Raw genomic sequence first — 21,360 nt, forward strand, 5'->3', positions numbered from 1 at the left:
GTTTCAGATGCAACTTGGGATCATCGATTCATCTAGGATCACAGCCAAATCGAGGGTAAGGTTTGGCGAATCCGATCAGAAACACTGCCACAGGCGCGCGGAGATGTTGATCGAAAAGTCTATTTTTATCTCTTGCTTTGTTTCTTGAACCGATGGTTTCACTGAAGCAGCCATTTTCTGTGTTGCACAAGGGATGATTGACGTTACAGTGAAGCCCAGCCGAATAGTATTACAGCATGGCATGCCGAAACTGAGCAACTTGCAAGTCTTCTATGATTCTCGACGTTTGACTCCGAAATGAGTTCTGGCTTGTTTGGCGCCCCATAGCTTGACGGATGATGCAATGCCTGTTTGGCTCACACCCACAAGGTTCGTACGTCCTAGCCACCTGCGCAGCTAGAAGCACCTTCTTGTGATGCACGAGGCCTCGAGACGCTCAAATGAAACTGCTTACGACAGCATAATTGCACGCCCACTGCCTTGTTCTGGACCGGAAGCGACGAGATAAGTACGTGCCCCCTAAAGTAAACTCAGCGCAGCACACCATACTCATTGGTTGTCCTTTATAGAGGATCGCGACGATGACTGAAGACAAAGAGCGCTACATCGCCGAGCTTCGCAGTCAGGGTCTAGTCGTTCTTACCAAGGCGGAACACAGCGCGAACGAGGAGTACAAGGAGGCGATCGCTCACTGGTCCGATACCGCTCGGCGGGAGGCTCAGTACGTCTTTTGTCCGCGCGATGCCAACGAGGTCTCCAAAGCCGTGCGTCCCTATCCATTTTCTGGAATACCTCACCTCATCGCAAATATATCAACCCACAGATTGCGTTCGCCACGAAGTTCAGCCTCGAGATCGCCATCAAGGGCGGCGGACACTCGTGCTCGGGCGCGTCAGCCAGTAATGACGTGCTGATCGACCTTGGAAAGCACATCAACACGGTCGCGTATAACGAAAAGGAGCAGCTCGTCACAGTTGGTGGCGGGGCTGTCTGGCAGCAGGTCGACGAGGAGCTGAGCAAGCACGGCCGGGCGACGGTGGGCGGGACTGTGCAGAGTACGGGTGTTGGAGGCCTCACCGTTGGCGGAGGATACGGATTCCTCAGCGGCCAGTACGGACTCGCCATTGATAATCTCGTTAGGGCGCAAGTTGTGCTCGCCGACGGAACGATTGCGAACGCGGACGACAAAGGTGTTTACATGGACCTGTTTTGGGGCATCAGAGGTACGCGACTTTGAGAGCTCGTGCTATCAGGAGCACTCTGCTAACGGGTAGTGCGTCAGGCGGTGGATCGAACTTTGGCCCGGTCACTTCGTTTACGTTCAAGACACATCCAGTGGGCCAAGTATGGACTGGACTTGTAGGCACTTCTACCTTCGAGAGATGTTTGATTCACTGAAACGGCACACAGATGACGTTCCCTCCAATTCTACTCGAGCCGTTCTTCAATGCTGCCCAGAGCTGGTTCAGGCAGGCCAAGGACAACGAAGCAGCCAATATCTTCATAGGCTGCAGTCCACTAGGGGTCTGTCTCCGTCTCACTCTAGCACTGACCGCACCTCATATATCTTCCACAACAGCCCGGACTCGTTCTCCTGCCATTCTACAATGGAAGCGAAGAAGACGCAAAGAAGAGCTTTGGGGAGTTCCTCGCAATGAACCCAGGCAATGGTCCACCCGGGACCGAGATTGGGATGCACCCGTACATGTATGCGAATACACTGCAGGTGCGCCTATTTTACCAGCTTCTTTCACGACGCATGGATGATAATTGACTACGCCCGCGCTACGCAGAACTTGATGACAACCGCTGGAGACCACAAGGCGTTCAAGGCGACGAAGTTCAACCACTGGGATATTCCACGCTTCGAGAAGCTGTTCAAGGACTTTTCCCAGCTGGTTGGCGCGGAGCCTTCAGACGAGCAGGACGTCAAGGACCTTGCCGCAGACCCAGCTATCACGGGGTGCGCTATGTTTCTCCTGCTTTCACACCCTTTACCTTTGATTCATAACTCACCACCGCGCGATGGAACAGGTCGTCAGTCGTGATAGAGTTTTACCCACACAATCATATTGGAAAACTCAAGTCGGGGGATACAGCGTTTGCGAATCGTGCTGCCGGGTTCGGGATGCTGTTCGTCCCAAGGTGGAAAAATCCCGACCTGAATGAGAAGGTGCGTTATAGAGGACAAGCCAAGTTGTGCATGTAGCGCTCGGGGCTAAGATCCGTTCCTGTAGGCGCTGCAGTGGGCTCGTGCCAGAGCGGCTGAAGTTGATCAACGGGAGGAAAAGCTCGGCGGCAGCGTAAAAGGCAAGGGCGGGGAGGGCACGGAAGGGGTATGTTCCGTATTTCTTTCATTCTAGACTCAGCGATGCTCATCTCGGCTCGTTTGTGCAGTATTCTAACTACGGGAGCGGAAATGAGAGGTCACAAGATGTATTCGGAGGCAACTATGCGCGGCTTCAGGGGCTGAAGGCGAAGTATGATCCTGGAAAGGTGTTCAACAAGTGGTTCCCCATTGAGCCAACAAAGGCTTGAGAACTGGATGAAGTGTATAGGATTAAGATGCTGTAATATATGTACATAATAACATGAAGTGTTGCATCGCGCTGGCCATCGTACGAAGAACACACGCTCGCCGCATTTGATGCTTCACTCACGGAGCTTGACGAGAGAGAAGTCCGTATTAGTATGGGATTGTGATCAATACCCAGCGCGAACGCGCCCTTGATGCTTCATCAACATCTAGTGAAAGTCCGTATCCGTAAAGCGGCGACTTTGCAGCTAACGCCTCACGCGGAGCATGACCTGGCAAGACACAATCGATGATCAGGACCGGGTCTTGTAACAAGATCGTGTACGCCATTCCCAGACGACAGGCGAGAAACAAGGATGAGGCTGAGGCTCACCTTGAGCTCAGTTATGTGTTAACGAGGACGACATAGTTGTATCGTGTATGAGTCGATGATGATGTCGTCATGCCCCACAAAGTGTTTCTATTTAACATCGTACGATGACTTCACCGTCAATTAGCGACGTCTGGAACGAGTTCCTCGGAGTAGTCGGGCCTGTCATTTGATCGACAATCGTAAGTTTTGTTCCGAGCCTTGGGGCTGTCATGTGCCCCTAAGAGCACCGCTGTCCCCACTCCCCAGTCGGTGGTATGCGCCTGAGAAAGTGACTCGACTGGGGTATGGGGAACGATACGGTGGTGGGGTCAACATCGAGCGTAGAATATACTTGCTTGGGTCGGTGAAAGCGATGACCGAGACAGGATGGAAGAGGGATAACAAGGTCGTAAACACAAGAGAGATGGGCTCGGAGTACTGTCGGAGCTAACCCGCGGTGTCGGGGATGGAGAGCGAAAAACACATGGAACCTTCCCCAAATGTGCGCGTCACGGCCCCTGGGGACGCCTAATAATGGTGGCGCGGTCCGATAATACAGAGTCTTGTACCGACCGACAACAGCACTTTTATGTCCTCATCCTCCTCCCTCCTCCATCTTCTTTCCCTATAGAATCTCCACATCGACTAGCTAGATGAACTATCTTCGAGGCGCGGTCAACGCAATCAGCGCTCCGTATCAATACTATAGGGACCTGCCACCGATCAATCCCTCTACCCTTACCGGTGCCATCGACGTGATTGTCATCCGCCGAGCCAAGGACAATGGAGACTACGAGTTTGCATGCTCTCCATTTCACGTTAGATTTGGAAAGCTTCAGGTGCTGAGGCCGGGCGAAAAGCAGGTGCGTCCCGCGAACGTTGGATCACTTGCACTGGTTGTGGAGCGTCTGTCACACAGGTCAACGTATCCGTCAATGGCAAGGCAATCCCCTTCAGCATGAAGATCGGAGACGCCGGGGAAGCGTTCTTCGTGTTCGAGACGGACGAGGACATCCCAGAAGACCTCGTCACCTCCCCAATTCTCTCAGCAACCTCGAACGAGAACGTCGAAATCGAGACAGGTCGCTTTGGCGCCAAGCAATCCCCAGACGGCAGCCCGGACACTACAGAACGTGCGGATGACTCTATGCAAGAGCCCGATTTCCTCGACCTCGACGCACCCAAGACGTCTTCGCCGACAGGAAGTCCGCAACCTGTTTCATCTAATGACGGAGACCCCGCTGGTACACTACCCCATATACCCTTTCCAGGTGCCAACGACCCATCGGCGCACGCAGATGCTGCATCCGAGCCTTCACCCCCCGAAATCGAGCCACCAGATGTCATGTATACTGATGGTGAGCACATGCAGTTACTCCTAACGTCGGCTCAACCTGACGTCTGGTCGCAGGTGTTGCACTTGACATGGCTGGATATCACTCCCAACCACCACACGCCCGAGATTTGTCCGACGAGACAGTGACCTCCGAGTCGGTATCAACGGCTGCATCGAGTTCCTCCCATAGTGAGCCTTCAATCGTGACTACCGTATCCCTTTCTGACCCGCCGCAGGAGTCAGTGTACCTTTTCCCTCAAAAGTGGAAACATCCCACCTTCCCAGCATCGTTCGCCGCGCTGTCTCGGAATCCCCAGATGAACCCTCTCCGATCTCACACCATGACCTCCTGGAGAGCAACCGCACTCCAATGCAGGAGTACTCCTGGGAGTGGGGCGGGTTCCCGACACCGTCCGCGACGAAAACCCATTTCATGCAGCTCCCGCCGATCAAGCCAGGCCGCACAGATGCCAAAGGGAAGAGCAAGGCGCTTCCCGAAGATGATGGCGTCGACAACGAGCACGACGAAGCTACACATTTCCTCACGCGCTCTCGCAGTGTTCCGCCAGAGCTGGAGGGCAGCCCCCACACTATCCGTGCGCAACTACCTCCTGTCGACACGGACGATGTACCCGACCTTCATATCGACGACGACACGGCTAGCTCGGACGTTTACGGCGCAGGCGGACAGCTCACCGCACAGCAGGACGACCCCACGAAATTCCAAGTGTGGATTGAGAACAGGATCGTCAACTTCGAGCTCGCCGTCATCGACACGGCGGACCACCACCTGTTCGACGGACGGGACGAGCTAGGCGCTGCCCGCGCGTTCGACGAGAACAAGGTCGACTATGCACACCTGGTAGAGAGGGTCGAGATCGTGCAGGACGAGCGGCTCGTCATCCGCTGTGCGGGCGGGCAGTACATCACGCGCGACGACGGGTCCCCACTCATGGACGCGTTGCAGGTGTGGGTCGCTGCTGCGCCCAAGGGGTACCTCACAGAGCTCCCGCCGTCGTCCCCGGTGGATGAGCCGCTGTCGGAGCCCGAGTCGGATAGCTGGAAGCGCGCGACGAGTGAGCCGCCCGAGATGAATGGCAAGCCGACGTCGAGCAGTTGGACGCGGTGGTGGAGTCGGAGCCGGACGACGGATGTGGTGCCTGAGCCGGTCCGTCCTGAGCCAGTGCGCCCTGAACTGAGGAATGCGAATACAGTCGATGGGGTGAGTCCTAGACTTGATGATGATATGGCCGTCGACGTTAAGCTGGACGTCGTCTTAGGCACTACCAGCGAAGAGGCTTTCGTCAGGCAGCGCCGCCGGATCGATTGCCGCCTCACATGGTAGCTCGTCAGCACCACCAAGTACACCGAGTGCGCAGCACCGGAGCGCGACGATGAGTATGTTTGAAGACTCGGTGAGCAGGAAGGCAGCCATGGAAGCGGCAGCGGCAACAGCACGGGTGCAGGAGAAGCGGTTTGCAAAAACGCTTCGGCTGTCGTCGGATCAGTTGAAGAGCCTCGAGCTCAAGCAGGGCGCGAACTCGATTACATTTTCGCTGTCTGCGTCGGCTGCTCCTGCGTGCACCGCTCGCATCTTTGTCTGGGACTCGACGGACCAGGTGGTGGTGTCGGATATTGACGGGACGATCACCAAGTGCGTTTTTTCACCCCACTCTCATCCGCGCATATATTGATACTGGGGCGAATGCAGGTCGGACGGTTTAGGACACTTCTTCACTATGATTGGTCGGGATTGGACTCATCTCGGTGTCGCGAAGCTCTATACGGACATCACCAAGAATGGGTACAAGATCATGTACCTGACGTCACGAGCGATCGGTCAGGCGGATTCGACGCGGGACTACCTCAAAGGAGTCAAGCAGAATGACTATCAACTACCTGAAGGGCCCGTTATTATGAGTCCTGATCGGCTTATGGCTTCGCTTCATCGGTGAGTACCCTTTGAGAATGTGGGCGATGGTCGTGATCTGACGGGGGATCGAATAGGGAGGTGATCATGCGAAAGCCAGAGGTTTTCAAGATGGCTTGTCTGCGCGATATCCAGCGGCTCTTTGGAGAGATGTCGCGGACGCCTTTCTATGCCGGCTTTGGAAACCGTATCACGGACGCGCTGTCGTACCGGAGCGTGAACGTGCCAAGTTCGCGTATTTTCACGATCGACTCGACAGGTGAGGTGAAGATGGAGCTCCTCGAGCTTGCCGGGTACAAGTCTTCGTGAGTGCCCTCCCTTTTTCTTTGTTTCTGAAGAAAGCTGATGGGCGTATGGGATAGGTATATTCACATGACCGATCTCGTCGATCAGATGTTCCCGCCAATACACCGGAAGTGGGCGGCGGAGTTCACGGACTTCAACTACTGGAAGCCTGCCATACAAGACTTCCCGCTTCCTGACCTCGTCCTGGCGCCTCCGTCACCCGCACTGAGTGCCCGCTCCGACACTTCAAATCAGAGTACGCTCGCCCGCCTCCGGAACTTCAGTCTCGTCGGTACACGCAGCGCGAATAACGTGAGGCTGCCATCTCCAGCGGCTTCTGACGCCACCGCTGCAGCCCGCCACCCGAGGTACAAGTCGATTCACGACGGAGACGGATCGCAGGAAAGCGAAGTGGCGAGAACCGCAGCGCAGCACCTCCGACAAATGTCCTCGTTTGAGCGGCTAAGCTCGCGCCTCGCCGGTGCGCTCTCGACGAGCTCGTCCTCGACCGCCGCTGGAGCTGGCAGCGGCAGCAACGCGCCGTCGCCGTCCAGCCTCGCTTCGCTCCGCTCGAACTCGAGCGGGTCGAGGTCGAGCCATACGTTCCTCGACTCGGACGACGAGGCGGATATTGATCTGCGTAAGGAGAGGCATAGGCGTACGAGCATGACGAGTATGCCTGGGAGTCTTGATGATGAGATGCAGTTCGATATGGAGGATGAGGAGGACGCGGAGCGGGAGGGGTACGAGGGCGAGGAGGAGGGCGAGGGTGCGGAGGTCGACGAGGTTGCTGCGGAGGAAGCGTTCGACGAGGATTTCTTCGCTACTGGCGAGATGAAGAACGTACCGTTCCTGTGAGCGAGGGGACCTCCGTTCGCATTCTACCCTCGAACTCGCCGGCGACTGGCAGCACTGGTGGGTTCGAGTATTTGGGGTCATGTCTGCCTGCATCGAAGCATCGCATTCCGTGGCTTTCTAATTTGTCTTTTTCTTCTGCTTTCTTGTGTTTGTCAACTATTAATCTCGTTTGGTAGCATTTTCATTTGCATGTACGCATGGCATTCATACTTACGTGGTCGAACGGTCAGTTGTAGTTTTGGAGTATACTTAATCTTGCACTTTATACCACCGCACTCAATACACGCTCTGCATGGTCTCTGTTGTTGAATCTGTTGCTTGGAAAGAACACAAGAGGATTGCCTCTGGCCCATGAATAAGAGGATGGGACCGTGATGCATTGATGCAGCTCGAAGCTTTGAAACACAGATAAATGAAGTGCATAGTTGCTCAGCAAGTGGTGCGTATAAATAGTTCCAGCGTCATTGAGACTTACGGCTATATATTATACGCAAGCATACCGATGTTTTTTTGGAATAGGGCGAGGAGGCCACAGCGGCTTGCGCTGGTATTGCGGAATTAAAAGTGAGTCTCCGTCAGCATGTGCCACGTGCCGCGGCATGGCCCGATAAACAGCCACTTTGACATCCTGTTTCGACCACGGCGTGTGAGCCTGTGAGGGCGAGTCTCTGGTGAGTCATTCAACGCACCTCTTCAATCATCCAAAGGCACCCACCCTGCACTCACCTGCACTAGCTGACGCATAAACGCAAGCACGGATATCTCCTTATGTCAGACCAAATATCAATCAATGAATAGGGCCTGGGGTTCTTCATGGGACCAGACTCGACGTGTCCCAACGCATCGGAGACCGTGGGCGTGATGTGGCGTGCGTCTGAGACTCTCTCAAGTTCAGATATATAACAGCACTTCACTGAGCGTTTGATCTGCACTGTGCTCAAGATAGTGGCACTGACCCTCCGACGACATGGACGCTGAAAAGAGCTCGTCTAAGAACAGCTTGCGGTTTTACGAGATCCCTATCCTTGGAGCATCTCGCCGGAGGGGTCAGAACCTCGATGACATTGCGACGCAGCCTTCAGTGTTTGATGATCCAGTGACTCTAGAGGTGTATCGACCTCCCCTCGAGTACGAGAACGCCCACCGATTTGATCCCAATGCACGGTGGACGTGGAGAGAGGAGCGGGCGAGTTCTTCATCATGTCAAGCCTGTACCATCTAATTTGCAGAATTTCGTCGTCTGTTCTGTTACAGCGTGTCGTCCGCAAAATCGACGTTCGAATCATGATATGGGCTTGCCTCATGGTCTTCGCCCTTTCACTGGATCGCTCGAACGTCTCCCAGGCGAACACGGACAACTTCCTCCGCGACCTTCACATGACGACGGATGACTACAACCTTGGGAACACGCTTTACCGTTTCTCGTTCCTGTTTGCGGAGTTACCGTCTCAGCTAATATCAAAACGGGTGGGTCCCGATGTGTGGATTCCGGCGCAGGTGGGCTTCGCTCGGCTCCATTAGTACCCGTTCAGCTAAAACATACCCCAGATTACGCTGTGGAGTGCTGTTTCATTATCACAGTATTGGCTCTCAGGGCGAGCCTCATTCCTCGCTACAAGGTGAGCTGTCATCCATTTCTGCCTGCTGTGGAGAGGTCACGAATTGCGTCAGGTTCCTCATTGGCACGCTGGAGGGAGGCTTTATTCCAGATATTGTGCTGTATTTATCTTACTTTTACACGAAGACCGAATGTAAGCTGTTCGATTCTCACTCGTGTTCGATGCCTGACTCAATGGTATCCAGTGCCGATCCGGATGGCGTGGTTTTTCGTTTCTTCCAATTATCTGACGTTACTTGTGAGCGCGTTCCTCGCGACGGGGATCCTATCCATTCAAGACCCCAATCATCCGGAGGGCTGGAGATATTTGTTCCTCATCGAGGGCGCCATCACAGTTTGCGTAGGGGTCGGATCGTTTTTCATGATGCCGCCAGGGCCCACGCAAACTAAGGCGTGGTTCCGACCCAAAGGGTGGTTTACGGAAAGGTGACTAACGCAAATATCACGCATCTCTATATATCAAGGCTCAACTTCATATTGACGAATGTTAGAGAGGAGGTTATTATGGTCAATAGGTAATGCTGCGGATCCCTACCACTTTAGTGGTCTACTTACTGATAACGGCGCAGAGTCCTACGCGATGATCCCGGAAAGTCCTCCATGCACAATAGGGAGGGCCTGACTCTGCGGATGATCATGGATGCACTGGCAGATTGGCGATTGTGGCCTCTCTACTTGTTGGGTCTTGTCCATATGAGTACGTTCAACTGCCATTTTTCACACATGGACTCAATACTGAGTGCAAATGTCAGTTCCTGTTGGTCCACCACAGCTTTATCTGACTCTATCTCTTCGCCACCTCGGATTTGACACGATCCAATCCAACCTCCTCACCATCCCGTCCATTATCATCGGCTTACTCGCACTCTTGACGGCATCGTACCTCTCTGAGGTCATCAACTCGCGTGTGATCTCGTGTCTGCTGTTGCAAATTTGGGCGTTGCCACTCCTCATCGCTCTTTACACATTCAACACAGAGACCTCGCAATGGACATACTATGCCGTCGTCACGCTGATTACCGGATTTCCGTTCGTGCATCCCATCCAAGTCGCGTGGACGTCGCGCAACTCAGGAGGCGTGCGCACGCGGACGATCTCGGCAAGTGTGTACAACATGTTTGTCAATGCCGGCGCTATCATATATGTACGTTCACATCTCTATCTGTGCCATGCCGCTCTGAACTCAAGCTGTAGGCTAACATCTATCAAGCCAGCGATGCGGTAGGCCATATGTGATTATATGTTGACGTGAACTGATCTCTGTACAATGATCTTCGCAGCCACTCTGTACGTGTTTGTCTATGTCAACCTTATGTTCTCTGAATGTTTTCCCAGATAAGTATGGTAATCGCGCTTTGATTGGAATCTGTGCCATGAACATCGTGCTGTACGTTCTGACGTTTCTCTTCTACCAAACTGTCAACCGCCGCAGGCAGGACAAGTGGGACGCCATGACAGAAAAGGTACTGGCGCCCGCGCTGCTTTAGCATTAATACTGCGTCTTGCTCACTTGATGGTATCATTGCAGGAGCAACGGACATACATCGAGACGACTAGCGATGAAGGTAATCGGCGGCTCGACTTTAGGTTCGCTTACTAGTGTGTAGTATGCCAGACTCTTGGACTTGCGCGAAAAAACTGGGCAATATAGTCGTCTAATTGTAGGATGACTGCTGCATGGTATCGGATTTAGTACAAATACAAAAGGTTCATAGTACAAGCCGCTTGCGCTACGACTCAGGGGGATACGGACTATCGCTTATGAGCAAGATGCCATGTTTGGAGGGCAAAAATCAACTCACTATGTTGCATTGAACGCAAGCCACTCTTGCCAGTTAGCCTCAGTCGCATCCTCGAGCTTCATCCAATCCTGACACTGCCTTGTGTGACTAATCGTGCCCATAGCATGCTCACGCTCCAGGAAGTTTCCCGGCTCCAGCGTATCGTCCGCGTGACACAGGAAGAACTGCCTGAGGTAGTTCAAGCAGTGTTGAATGTGTCCCTTGGCCGCGTGTCGTCCGGTGTGCCCGTCGGGGTCCACGATGTTGTTTCGGATTTGATTGATGCAGTGCAATTGGTGGAACATCGACACGGCGAACCAGCGATGGTCTGGCCCCAGGTGCACGTAGCCGTTGTGCGAGTAGGAGGCGCGCATGGAGATGTAGAGTGCCTGCGCACGCTCGCCCGTCATTGGATAGGACGAGCTCTCGGCGAAGGTCATTTCGATGGGGTCGTCGATTCCGGGGACATCAAACCAGGCGGGGTAGTCATCCCCGATGTACGCTGGCAGGTCCAATGTCAGAGACGTTATTGCAACATTACGAACAGCGCGCGGCAGGAACGCACAGTAATCGACAGCTTTGGGTTTGAGTGCTTGGATTTTTGCCCGGTAAGAGATGAGGATGGACCAGTTGGCAGCGAGCAGAGCAACGATGGCGACGATGAGGCTCGTGCGATGTGGGCTACTGACCATGTCTTGACGCCTCAACCTCGAATCCAGGAGAACTGAAGGCGTGTAAGTGAATCTCAGGAGTCATGTCTTGAGAAATGATCGGGGTCTCTGGGTGGGTCCCCGATTAGTGCGGAAAAATCTCAAGGTGAATCCTGAGATCCCAAGGTTATCCCGGATCTCGCGGATTGGATCTCAACCCTTTTCATCCTCGACGGCCAACCAACGAATCGACGTTGAATGCAGTAGGGATCTGTAGGATGCCATCTATAGCGGCACCGGGACTGGTGTTCATGCACATGTTCGTGTCAATCTTCGCGCCCATCAATAATATTGACCAGGCGGTGCAGAGCACGCAGTGCTCTCGCTTCACGGAGAGGCTCGGACCACCGCGTAGAACGGCTCGTTTACACGGCCGTGCGAGGGGGAAATTGCTAGCATATGGTGGATGGGGCTAATCAGTCCGATATCGAAGCTGAATTGTGACCATTTCCGGTAGCAGGGGGGTGCAGGATCTAGGAGCACCTTTAGGTCGCTATATCATTGCTCGTAAATGATCACCATATTGTTTTCAACTCCCGGCGAAATTATTTTAATAACAGACCGAAATGACTCGACCATATTGCATCGGTCTCGCACCCCGGTATCTTGAGTATCTCCTTTGCTGATATGGGTACTACATCAGGATAGGGACATATACGAGACGTACAACTTGTGATATCGTGACTACACCGGGTTGGCTATATAAAAACGAGATGCGAGTAGGTTGTGGTCCGCATATCAAGCCAAGTATATAGGCTGCACATCCGGAGGACTATTCCACAACCATATGCTACACTCAACTTGGAACAAATTAGGCGTTATACAAACGCGCCATATGCTCATGCCAATATTCGGTCGCACTCAAAACAATACTGGAGCCATCAAGATGGATCAAAAGCACGACAATGATTATTAGTGAGATAGATAGTATAACGACAGCAATACGAAAATGCGATGCTTTGAGGGGTATATGATGCGACGGGGGCCACTCAGTCCCAGCGAAGGTCCTGCTGGACAATGCTCATCCATTGAGGGACAGCGATACTCATGCCAACCTCCATGACATCGGAAGCAGCAGCGATGTCTCGGATCGAGATATCGTCGCTGGTGCCCCGGAAGTCAGCCATGTCGGCCTGCATGAGGAGCCCCATAATCCTAGGAATATAGAATTTAGAAAGTGCCCGAATAGTGTAGAACAAACTCACCTCTTGAGCTCGGCATCACGAGCGCGTTCGATCGTCAAGCCCGGTGTCGGATTCTTATGCACATTCGTCAACGCGAGCTTGCGAAGGTGGTTGAAGGAGTGGTCGATGTAGTCCCAGTACTCCCTCATCACCCAGCGGGGCCTAATGACACGACCGTCGCCAGTCGTGAACTCAAAGAAGCCAGATGGAGCGACCGATGGAGTAGCCGCGGCGGGCGCATGTTCGTGATGGCCCCAGTCGGACGTGGTGTCGTCGTTGTCCACCGGTTGCTGGGACTCAAAGTCGTCGAGGAAGGCATCGTGCTGAGCCTGGGCCTCCTGTTCGATCTGGGATTCCGCCTCTGTTTGGGACTCGGGCTCGCGTTGAGCCTCGGGCTCGATTTCGGCAGGAAACTCGGGCGCAGTCTCGAACACGGACTCCGGCAGAGCTTGTGCCTCGGGCTCAGGGTCGTACTCGTCGGGCAGGTCGTCAGCAGTAACAGGCAACCGGTCATTATCTTCAAGGCCTTGGCCCAAGCCCGAGAGAGTCCCATCGCCACCGGCATCAGCGACATCCGCGCGGACGTCGATGCCAAGCTGGCGCTGAATGAGCGCGTACAGATCGGGGTGGAGGAAGGGGGCGATGTTTCTGGTGTAAAGCTGAGTTAGATGCGGAGACCGGGGCTTGTTGAAGTGGCCGACTCCAAGGTAGAATTGACGCGTGAAGAAGCGCTGGTGATAGCAGTTAGAACAGTGAGATAAAACCAAGAAAGTGAGACTTACGAGTGCAGCTATCCTCCTCCAGTGGGAGGAGTTCATTGGCATACGCTGAGCGGACGCGGCAAGCTGGTTGGATAGCTCGAGGAGGCTCCCTTCCCTCATGATGGAGTCAGTCACCTTCAGATTGAAAAGGTCAGCAGCGGAAACACGACTCGCAAAAGCTGAACCCTACCCGGTCTTTGATCGTCCCTCGGACAGATCCACTAGTGCTCGAGATCTGCTTGTAGAGCAGCTTCTCCAGCTGGTGGTCATTGAGGACGACGCTGTCGACACCAAAGATATCGGGATGCCGGCCTACGAAAGCCTGCCATGAATGATGGTGATCAGTGGTGTGCATTCAATTCGACATAAGTACTACTTACCATAACTTGAGCAGTAAATCTGACACGGAACGCTGTAAGATCCGGAGACAGAAGAGCCGCCGTCAGGCGCACAGTAACCATGCTCTGAGAACGTTTATTAGTATTGATAGCAAACAATGCGAATACTTACCTTGAAGTCCTTGGATTGGAGCTTCTTCTCCCACATGCGCTTGGCCTTGTCTTGCTCGGACACTGACCCCATTTCCTGGTGGGCGCGTATGTCAATGAGCATGGGAACAATGTTACCGAGCTTGAAGAAATATGAGTATAAGTACGTGAGCAGGATCTTGAGCGACACACCTCAATGAACTCGTAGAGAACGTTCTTGTCCACGTCTGTGGACTCGGCAATATTGTCGGCCATCACCTTGTAGCGTTTGATGTCTTGGCCAGTGAGCTCAAGCGGGTTCCAATCGGGGTCATTCTCCATGTCGTCCCTATTCCGGCGAAGACCAGCGGTGATGGACGCGGGGAGATCAACGTCGTCACGGACACGACGAGGTTGGCTTGAAGGGTAGGGTGTTGTGTTCGACTGGGCAAAGGCTACAGGCAGCGAGCGACCAGCGGAGCCCTGAGCCGCACCTGCGGACTGAGACAGTGAGCGCGAGAGGCTGTTGGTCCGCGACGGAGGGCGGGTGCCAGCACTGGACGGAGGGCGGTTGCCAGCGCTGGACGGAGGGCGGTTGCCGGTACTTGATGGTGGACGGGTTCCCGCGCTCGACGGCGGACGAGTACCCGCACTGGATGGTGGGCGGGAGCCCGCACTGGACGGCGGGCGGCTTGCGCCAGAGCCAGCAGCTCGGGGGGTTCGAGCAGGTGCGCCAGACGAGGGGCCCTGGTATGGGTAACGGCTGAGGAACATTGAGAGGGGGTCAGAAACAGAGAAAAACGAGAGGGAAGGAAAGGAAGGGGAGTGGAAAAAAAGAGAGACGAGGGGATGAGTGAACGAAGGAGAGACAGAGGGAGGAAGAAAAAGAAAAAAACACGCTGCCGTGAATTCTGAACGGGGCGCTCGCATGTGGTCACATGATGAAGGGTCGATGGACACACTGAATGGATGGAGCTGCCGCCAAGACGCCGTGCAGCAAGGTGAACGTGCGGCTTCTCGCTTCACCTGCAAAGATCAGAATCAGAAGTGATAAGGCTGCGCGAGACTGTGCGTGGACGCTGCATGTGAGTGGGATTGGCCAGAGGGATGCTGTGAGGATGGCTGTGAGGGTGAAGGGAATGGATGCTGCGGTTGCCGCTGGGAGTGCGCAAGCACAGGCTGTGGCTGTTGTTGTTGCTGCCACGGAAATTGCGGAGGTTGGAATGGGCGTGTGAGGTCATATGGAGGTTGGACGGCCAGCTGCTGTTGCTGAAAACGAGGCGGCGAGAAACGAGGTGGCAAGAAAGCAGGCTGTGGAGGAAGGGATGGTGGTGCACGAGGTTGAGGAGCAGCAACATGTGGCCAAGAAGGGGGCGGAAGATAAGATCCCAATGCTTGATTGAATTGATGACCTTGAGTCGGCGGTGGGTGAACGTCTTGATATCCATGATGTGTCCAGGGCTGGGCGGCCGAATGAGATGCTGATAATGTTGGGGATGCAAAATCGAAAGTGGGCGACATCTGCCAGACCACTGTCGGAAAACGTGCTGATAACAAGGTCAGGGACATACCATATTTACGGACTGAAGTGGAGGGCCCATGGGCTGATTTGTGAGCGGCTGTGAGAGATAATGAAACTGGGAAGACGATCGTCCAGGAACCACGAAAGAATCGTGTGGTGCCCTGAGCTGCGATTGCCAATCTGCGAACATGGGTTGGGGAGCAGAAGTCGGGGGAAAGGATGCAGAGCCAGAAGTATGAGGCACTTCGGCATTGAGGAGACTTGATGACATATTGGACTGTTGAACGGTGGGCTGACAAGCGTGAGCCTTCTTCTGGCGAGGTTTGGGTTTAGGCAGGGGCCTGGGTGCCGTTAGTTCGAAGGGGTGCACGGATGGAGGGCGTGGCGACAGCATGGCGACGCTGGGTGTTGCTGATTGACCTCGCTCAGTGCGAGTGTCATCATCCGGTGGCTGGTTAGTACGTCGTGACTTCTTGTTTTTACTTTTGAGCTTCGCAACTGCCTCAGCGCGAACTCGCTCAACGTCGCGGACGCGCAGAGGAGTGTCACGGAGGCTGGGAGGTATTACCTCCTTAATGTACCTGTAATTATGAAGAGAATATGTATTGAGCACATACAGACCGTTGGCCTCGTGCTGGATGACGAGCTTGCTACGCTCTGTAGCTTCTCGTTCCTGATAGATTGTCCTCGAGGTTATTCCGTTACAGACAGAATCTGCGCAATTGTGCTGCAGGTTGACAGCACAAACAATGTCCTAATGATTGTTATGAGATGACGCCAGCGAGAATGAAATCATACTTACCATCGGGCTGACCACTACTTCTCGGTCAATCTGTCGGAGGCGCGGAACGTGTAACAGAGGTTGAAGGCCCTCTTCGAAAGTCATTAGTTGTATAGCCACATGCCGCACAGAGTTCTCGTCGTCGGCTGAGATGAGGATCTCGCGAATTGTCCCAATGGTAAGGCCATCCCCTTCGTGGACGATTACGTGCTGTCCAACAGCAACGTTGTCCCCTTGTTGCGTGATGAGGCTTTCCCCTTGACAGAATGCCATGACTGTCTCGGAGAGAGCGCTCGAGATTGTGGAGCACCTTGTTTTGTGGGAAACAATGATGCTCACGGGACGCTTGGGCTTCCCCGAGCCTACGATAGCAATGTTAGAGTAATAAAGGCCATCTAATGAAGCGCGACACACCTAGTTTAGGGCCACGGGGCTCAAGGTTCCAATCCGTCAGACCAAGCAGACGGGCTTGCTCGGGATGATCTTTCAGATAAGTTCGAACAAATTGACCTGCCTGAATCCATTGCTTTCGGGGTTTGTCATAGAAGAAACCTCCCGTTGCCAAATGTTTGACAACATCTTGAAGTGCGAAAGCGGTACAGCTATCCCTACTTGGTGCCTGCCGATTGCTGAAAATACACGAGAGGCGAAAGACGTGGTTGAAGGACTCGTAACGCTCTGTCGAGAAAATGATCGCGGGTCCGAAACGACGTATGTATGCCGGAAGATGGACGAGGAAATGATACTTTCCCTTGCTTATTATAATACTAGGTGCGCACTTGCAGGTTATGTTGAGGAAGTCGTGTATAGAACGCGTCAAGTCAGCCTAGATTGAACAATTAGTCCGAATAATGCATATTTATAAACCAGAGACTAACCAAATACGTTTCCATGTCGTGGATCTCCGTGTGCCAGATAAGGACGACCAATTCACCAAGACGTGTCCACGCATCCAAAACGTCGCTAGGCACCAAGTCGTAGATAAGAAATGGCATCACTTGCGCGAGACTCTTGAAATGCTTGCCGATAAGGCTGCGGCGATGACGGATCATATATTCTGCATCGACACCTGCAACGTTAAGTCCGTCCGTACTGACGGAATCGAGTCGAGTCTGAAAGGCACCAAGTAGCTTCTTATTATCTAGAATGAAAACAGTCTGCCCCCACATATATTTGACGACGCCGAGTAAGATTGTGTGTAGAATCTCAGTCGGTGTATCCATGTGAATGTTTACACCTTAGACACACAGTAAGCATATGAGTAGTGAACTGCGTGAAAATAGAAATGACGAGGCTCACCGTCCATCCCGAGCAAGGGATTGATGGCGTCCTCAACAGTCCAACCTCGAAGGAGCTCTTCAAGTTCATCTTCGAGCTTCTTTCGAATATCGCGTTCGGATCGCGGGGCACCAGGAGTGTTAGTTTTTGCCCTCAGTTTCCTGCCGAGCTCGGCAATAGTGTTCAAGATAGATGATGTCGCCGTGTCACGGACTCCGGTCTTCTGCAGCACTTTCGAGAGCTTTGAGGCCGCACCCGGCTCAACAGCCAGTTTGAACTGCTCGACTATATGTTCCCGAGTTTCCTCGGGCTTGCGTTCGTTGCCGGGCTACCCAGCAGCCCGTTGTATCAGCCCTCGATATGACACAACTGAAATAATAAACTTACTGTAAATATTGAGTTATAGCCCTCAGAGCTCTCCTTGAACACGCCGGGTCCCCCAGCGTCGCACGTTCTGCAAAAGTGGTTACAGTTTACTCCTCCCTGACTGCACTCCTCCGCCTGCATCGGGTTATCGCCAGCAAAGAACAGCCCGTAGGGCTCGAGAATGACTTCTTCTTCATACTTGCAGTCCCAGGCTCGTACCCCGGAGGCAGCAGCTTCGCTTGAAGTCCACAGGCTATTAGTATACAGAACATTTAATCCACTGATTGGCTTACCTTACGGACTCTTTCATCGCGCGCATCAGCTCCATCGGGGCAGCATTCGGGGACGATGATACAAATCGGATACAAAATTCCTTTTCTACCATACGCCGAGGTAAGTTAGCATTAGACATGTAGACAGCGTGATGTTTGTTCCACTGCTTAGATATGTTACCCGAGACGTCGTCCATGAAGACGATGAGGGGGACGGGGTGAACCATTTTTCCTTTATACTTGATGCGAGATGGATGCTTCTCGAGTTTGGCTCGAGAGCGTGACGACGCTGTGGGGAAATAAGCATCTGATCATATGTAAGGAATATGAATACGTACCTTCAATCCCGCAGACAGTTTTCCCTTGCTTCTCCAGCTCGGGAAGTGAAAAGGCAAACGACGATATGGGCACGATCTCAGGCTCAGATGACACATCAAAGCCCGCCTGACAATCGATGCAATCAGGACTAAGACTCGGAAAGAAGATATACATGCTTACAGCGGTGTAACGGACTGGGAGACCAAGCGCCAGCAACTTTCGTTCACGCACGCCCTCAGAACTCTCAGGAGACCCATAGAAATATCTGCTCGGGATGAAATAATTACCACTCTTCAGCTGCAGAAGTTCATCGACGAAATAGACCGATTTGTTCCATCGAACGGCAGGAGGGGATGGGCGCTCGACAAGCATCTTCAAGCCATGGAATACCTCGGATATTGACTCTGGTCCATCTTCTGGGTAGTCCTGCATTGCATGCCGGGTCAGTGGATTCGAGTAATCCTACCAAACATCAGTATAACAAGGTTAGTGTGTAATGGAAACAGCATAGGGCAGCGCGCACCATGGCAATCGCTCGCGCAACGCTATTGATATAAAGAACATCGCCTGCAGGTGTTGTTTTTCTCTCGGTAGGATCTCCTACCATCTCCTTGATACGCAGATGGGTTTGCCGAAGGGAATAGAGGGAAGGGACGGATGGGGCACCAAGCTCCTTGGCCCAGTTGAGGACAGCAGTCTTCTGAGCCGTAGAGTACGGTACCCGGGGTGAGCTGAAAAGAACAGAAGTAATAAAGTGCTGGATCGACTCAGATCAGCATACGTACGTGAGCTGAGCATGGTTGGATCAGCTCACCTCCTTGGATGGCCAGGGATACGAGGGATTATCCGGCGACGCCTCATCGACGCCTTCGCTTTGTGTAGGGGGGAGTGTATCTTTCTATAACATTAGAGTCATATGGACCGAGGTGTAAGCACGTACCTGGCATTTGGATACCATAATCTGGCTCGACGTACATTCCGTCAAGCTCGTCGTCGAGTGGGACTCTCGACGCGTCTCGGAAGGCAAGGTCTTGCCTTAGCTTGTCCCAGAGTAATCCATCGATGTCAAGCTCGTTGTCAGTGTGATAGTGTAACATGTTGTGCGCGAGCTTAAAGAGAGGGACGCCTTCAGATTCTGTATTGTGGTGCTCCAGTGGCTCCTTGGCGTTTGATTCGGGGTGCTCGTGCATCGCGTCAGCAGGGAGATCGGGCGGACAAACGTCCATGGGCTCGAACTGGAGAGGATCATCATAGGGCTCTGAAAACACGGGATCTGCGTGTCTCTGGCCACCAAACCTTCTCGTCCTTGACGAACTTGCAACGAGGGGTTGTATATCGAGGGGGAGTGTGGTCGACTCTCTCTGCTGTAGAGCAGAAATGTGATTTCTAGAGTCGATATGCTTCCTGAGACTATCCTTGACTCTCATCGACAGCTGACAGATGCTGCAGTAGGCCTGCCGATGGCGGCCTTTCTCTGGCGCCTCTATGATAACTTGAAATAAATGTTTTATACTGAGATAATAACGTCTGAGTTAATTTGTGGATCTTACTGGCTCCGTCAATCAAGCTTGTATCGTCCTTCGGCATGGTAAGTGATCTCGGGAGGGTTTAAGGGGAGAAGACGCAGCAGTATATTCAAGTGCTCGAGGAGACTTGACGCACGAGCATAATGCCACTCACGAGAGCCCACGAGGCACCAGCGTGGGGGTCACGTGCATGGTTTTCCTCACCAGAGTCCAAGTCTCCGCGTCTTGTTTCGTTCCCCCCATCCCTCTCGTCGTTGACCCCAGCATCATGGAACTCAGCTCACCCATCAACGCTACCGTATATCCTGATATATTCGTCAACGACTCCGGGAGAGTCAGTATACACCCTTTCGAGATCACTGTCGTAGTCACAGGCGACATCCCTCCCCACCTCGTCCGTAGCAACGTCGTAAGTACTTTCCTGGTATTCAGGAAACCTCAGATTGCTGACTCTTGCTTACCAACAGCCTGTATCTGTCTCCATCTCTGTTGCTGAAGATCTCCGGCCATTTACGAACCTGTCTTTGCACGCGCATCCACTGAAGGACGAAGAGACGGACGAGTTTGGTTGTGACGTCTCAGTGGTGAGTATCGTCATTCTATGATGTGCTCTGAGCTCATCGAACATCCAGCAGTCTCTCCGTCAGGTGGTCACGGGGTTATCACCCGACATCTACCACCACAACCACAACCGCGACCATCATCATCCCCATGACCGCAACCGCGACCATGATCACGACCACGACCACGACCACGACCACAACCACGACCACGGCCACGATGACCACGACCACGGCCACGACCACGACCAAGACCACGACCATGACTACGGCTATGACCCGGCCCTCGACCGCGACGTCACATTCATCCCTCTTCCACCGACCTTCAATCGCTATAACCCAAGCCATTGGGCGCTCCTTTCGGATAACATCCGTGACTTCGTTGCCACGCTCCGGCCTGACAGCGACCTGAGGGCGTGGGGCACGGACGTTTTCTGGATTTCTTGGGTGGGCGCTCACATCAATTTCCCGCATGGAGACTGGCCGAAGTGGGATAGCGGCATTGCCCTCGAAGGCTCGTTCATCGAGTCTTGGGTCACGGAAGCGTATTCTCGCGGGCCAAGGGCTGTCACGGATAACACCTTTGACGTGGTCTGGTCTGAGTTTCTGAGATATGCGTCGCCATTCATCAACGGTCCAGTTATTTCTTAGCATCTCAATTAGATCCGCGAAAGCACCTCATTGTACATACCAAGCCTCATGTATAATTTTGTAATGCATCTGCTGTTTTCCTGCTCATTGTATGAACACCGGTAGCCTGCCCATGCAGTGGAAAAGCCATGCGGCGGTGATTATTTCCCAATAATACCCACCTCCAGCTTATCCTGACAAGATAGTTATTGGTATCCTTACGATATGTCCCACACCTCGCAGTGATATGGTGCAGTCAAATGGTGCCTTTATGGCCAATTCATTAATC

At 53.3% G+C, this 21,360-nt stretch overlaps 7 protein-coding genes across 7 annotated transcripts; 4 read left to right on the forward strand and 3 right to left on the reverse strand.

The window, feature by feature from the left end:
• The first annotated feature begins 550 nt into the window (after positions 1-550).
• On the forward strand, positions 551-2,612 carry CONPUDRAFT_111235 (FAD-binding domain-containing protein). The gene is made up of 9 exons (XM_007775381.1): positions 551-764; positions 824-1,223; positions 1,283-1,359; positions 1,411-1,524; positions 1,580-1,726; positions 1,794-1,963; positions 2,035-2,173; positions 2,238-2,336; positions 2,398-2,612. Exons 1-9 carry the CDS (start codon positions 582-584, stop codon positions 2,536-2,538), a joined length of 1,470 nt encoding a protein of 489 aa, XP_007773571.1. The 5' UTR covers positions 551-581; the 3' UTR covers positions 2,539-2,612.
• A 916-nt stretch (positions 2,613-3,528) lies between these two features.
• CONPUDRAFT_168898 (LNS2-domain-containing protein) lies at positions 3,529-7,566 on the forward strand. Its single transcript, XM_007775382.1, has 8 exons — positions 3,529-3,751; positions 3,808-4,246; positions 4,300-4,413; positions 4,461-5,446; positions 5,505-5,878; positions 5,936-6,175; positions 6,232-6,459; positions 6,517-7,566. The coding sequence occupies exons 1-8, from the start codon at positions 3,542-3,544 to the stop codon at positions 7,295-7,297; spliced, it is 3,372 nt and encodes a 1,123-aa protein (XP_007773572.1). The 5' UTR covers positions 3,529-3,541; the 3' UTR covers positions 7,298-7,566.
• Positions 7,567-8,264: 698 nt separating this feature from the next.
• Positions 8,265-10,515, forward strand: CONPUDRAFT_158361 (MFS general substrate transporter; the record flags this gene model as incomplete). Its single annotated transcript, XM_007775383.1, has 12 exons — positions 8,265-8,461; positions 8,527-8,794; positions 8,846-8,916; positions 8,969-9,048; positions 9,101-9,341; positions 9,407-9,430; positions 9,485-9,612; positions 9,668-10,059; positions 10,110-10,136; positions 10,196-10,202; positions 10,251-10,378; positions 10,444-10,515. 12 exons carry the CDS (start codon positions 8,265-8,267, stop codon positions 10,513-10,515), a joined length of 1,635 nt encoding a protein of 544 aa, XP_007773573.1.
• A 67-nt stretch (positions 10,516-10,582) lies between these two features.
• CONPUDRAFT_168900 (uncharacterized protein) lies at positions 10,583-11,421 on the reverse strand. The gene is made up of 3 exons (XM_007775384.1): positions 11,262-11,421; positions 10,718-11,198; positions 10,583-10,667 (listed from the first exon to the last, which is right to left on the reverse strand). The coding sequence occupies exons 1-3, from the start codon at positions 11,386-11,388 to the stop codon at positions 10,646-10,648; spliced, it is 630 nt and encodes a 209-aa protein (XP_007773574.1). The 5' UTR covers positions 11,389-11,421; the 3' UTR covers positions 10,583-10,645.
• A 974-nt stretch (positions 11,422-12,395) lies between these two features.
• CONPUDRAFT_158363 (uncharacterized protein) lies at positions 12,396-14,592 on the reverse strand (the record flags this gene model as incomplete). Its single annotated transcript, XM_007775385.1, has 7 exons — positions 12,396-12,561; positions 12,612-13,321; positions 13,373-13,486; positions 13,542-13,673; positions 13,732-13,815; positions 13,862-13,981; positions 14,032-14,592. 7 exons carry the CDS (start codon positions 14,590-14,592, stop codon positions 12,396-12,398), a joined length of 1,887 nt encoding a protein of 628 aa, XP_007773575.1.
• Positions 14,593-14,859: 267 nt separating this feature from the next.
• CONPUDRAFT_158364 (uncharacterized protein) lies at positions 14,860-19,581 on the reverse strand (the record flags this gene model as incomplete). The annotated part of the gene is made up of 14 exons (XM_007775386.1): positions 14,860-15,339; positions 15,390-15,921; positions 15,958-16,094; positions 16,143-16,483; positions 16,536-16,947; positions 17,000-17,358; positions 17,421-17,727; positions 17,787-18,003; positions 18,059-18,326; positions 18,376-18,481; positions 18,536-18,817; positions 18,879-19,112; positions 19,170-19,249; positions 19,296-19,581. The coding sequence occupies 14 exons, from the start codon at positions 19,579-19,581 to the stop codon at positions 14,860-14,862; spliced, it is 4,041 nt and encodes a 1,346-aa protein (XP_007773576.1).
• A 490-nt stretch (positions 19,582-20,071) lies between these two features.
• CONPUDRAFT_76702 (uncharacterized protein) lies at positions 20,072-21,092 on the forward strand (the record flags this gene model as incomplete). Its single annotated transcript, XM_007775387.1, has 3 exons — positions 20,072-20,290; positions 20,349-20,465; positions 20,517-21,092. 3 exons carry the CDS (start codon positions 20,072-20,074, stop codon positions 21,090-21,092), a joined length of 912 nt encoding a protein of 303 aa, XP_007773577.1.
• Between the last annotated feature and the right edge of the window lie 268 nt (positions 21,093-21,360).

Source organism: Coniophora puteana, assembly GCF_000271625.1.
Source record: "Coniophora puteana RWD-64-598 SS2 unplaced genomic scaffold CONPUscaffold_14, whole genome shotgun sequence".
Classification (NCBI taxonomy): domain Eukaryota; kingdom Fungi; phylum Basidiomycota; class Agaricomycetes; order Boletales; family Coniophoraceae; genus Coniophora; species Coniophora puteana.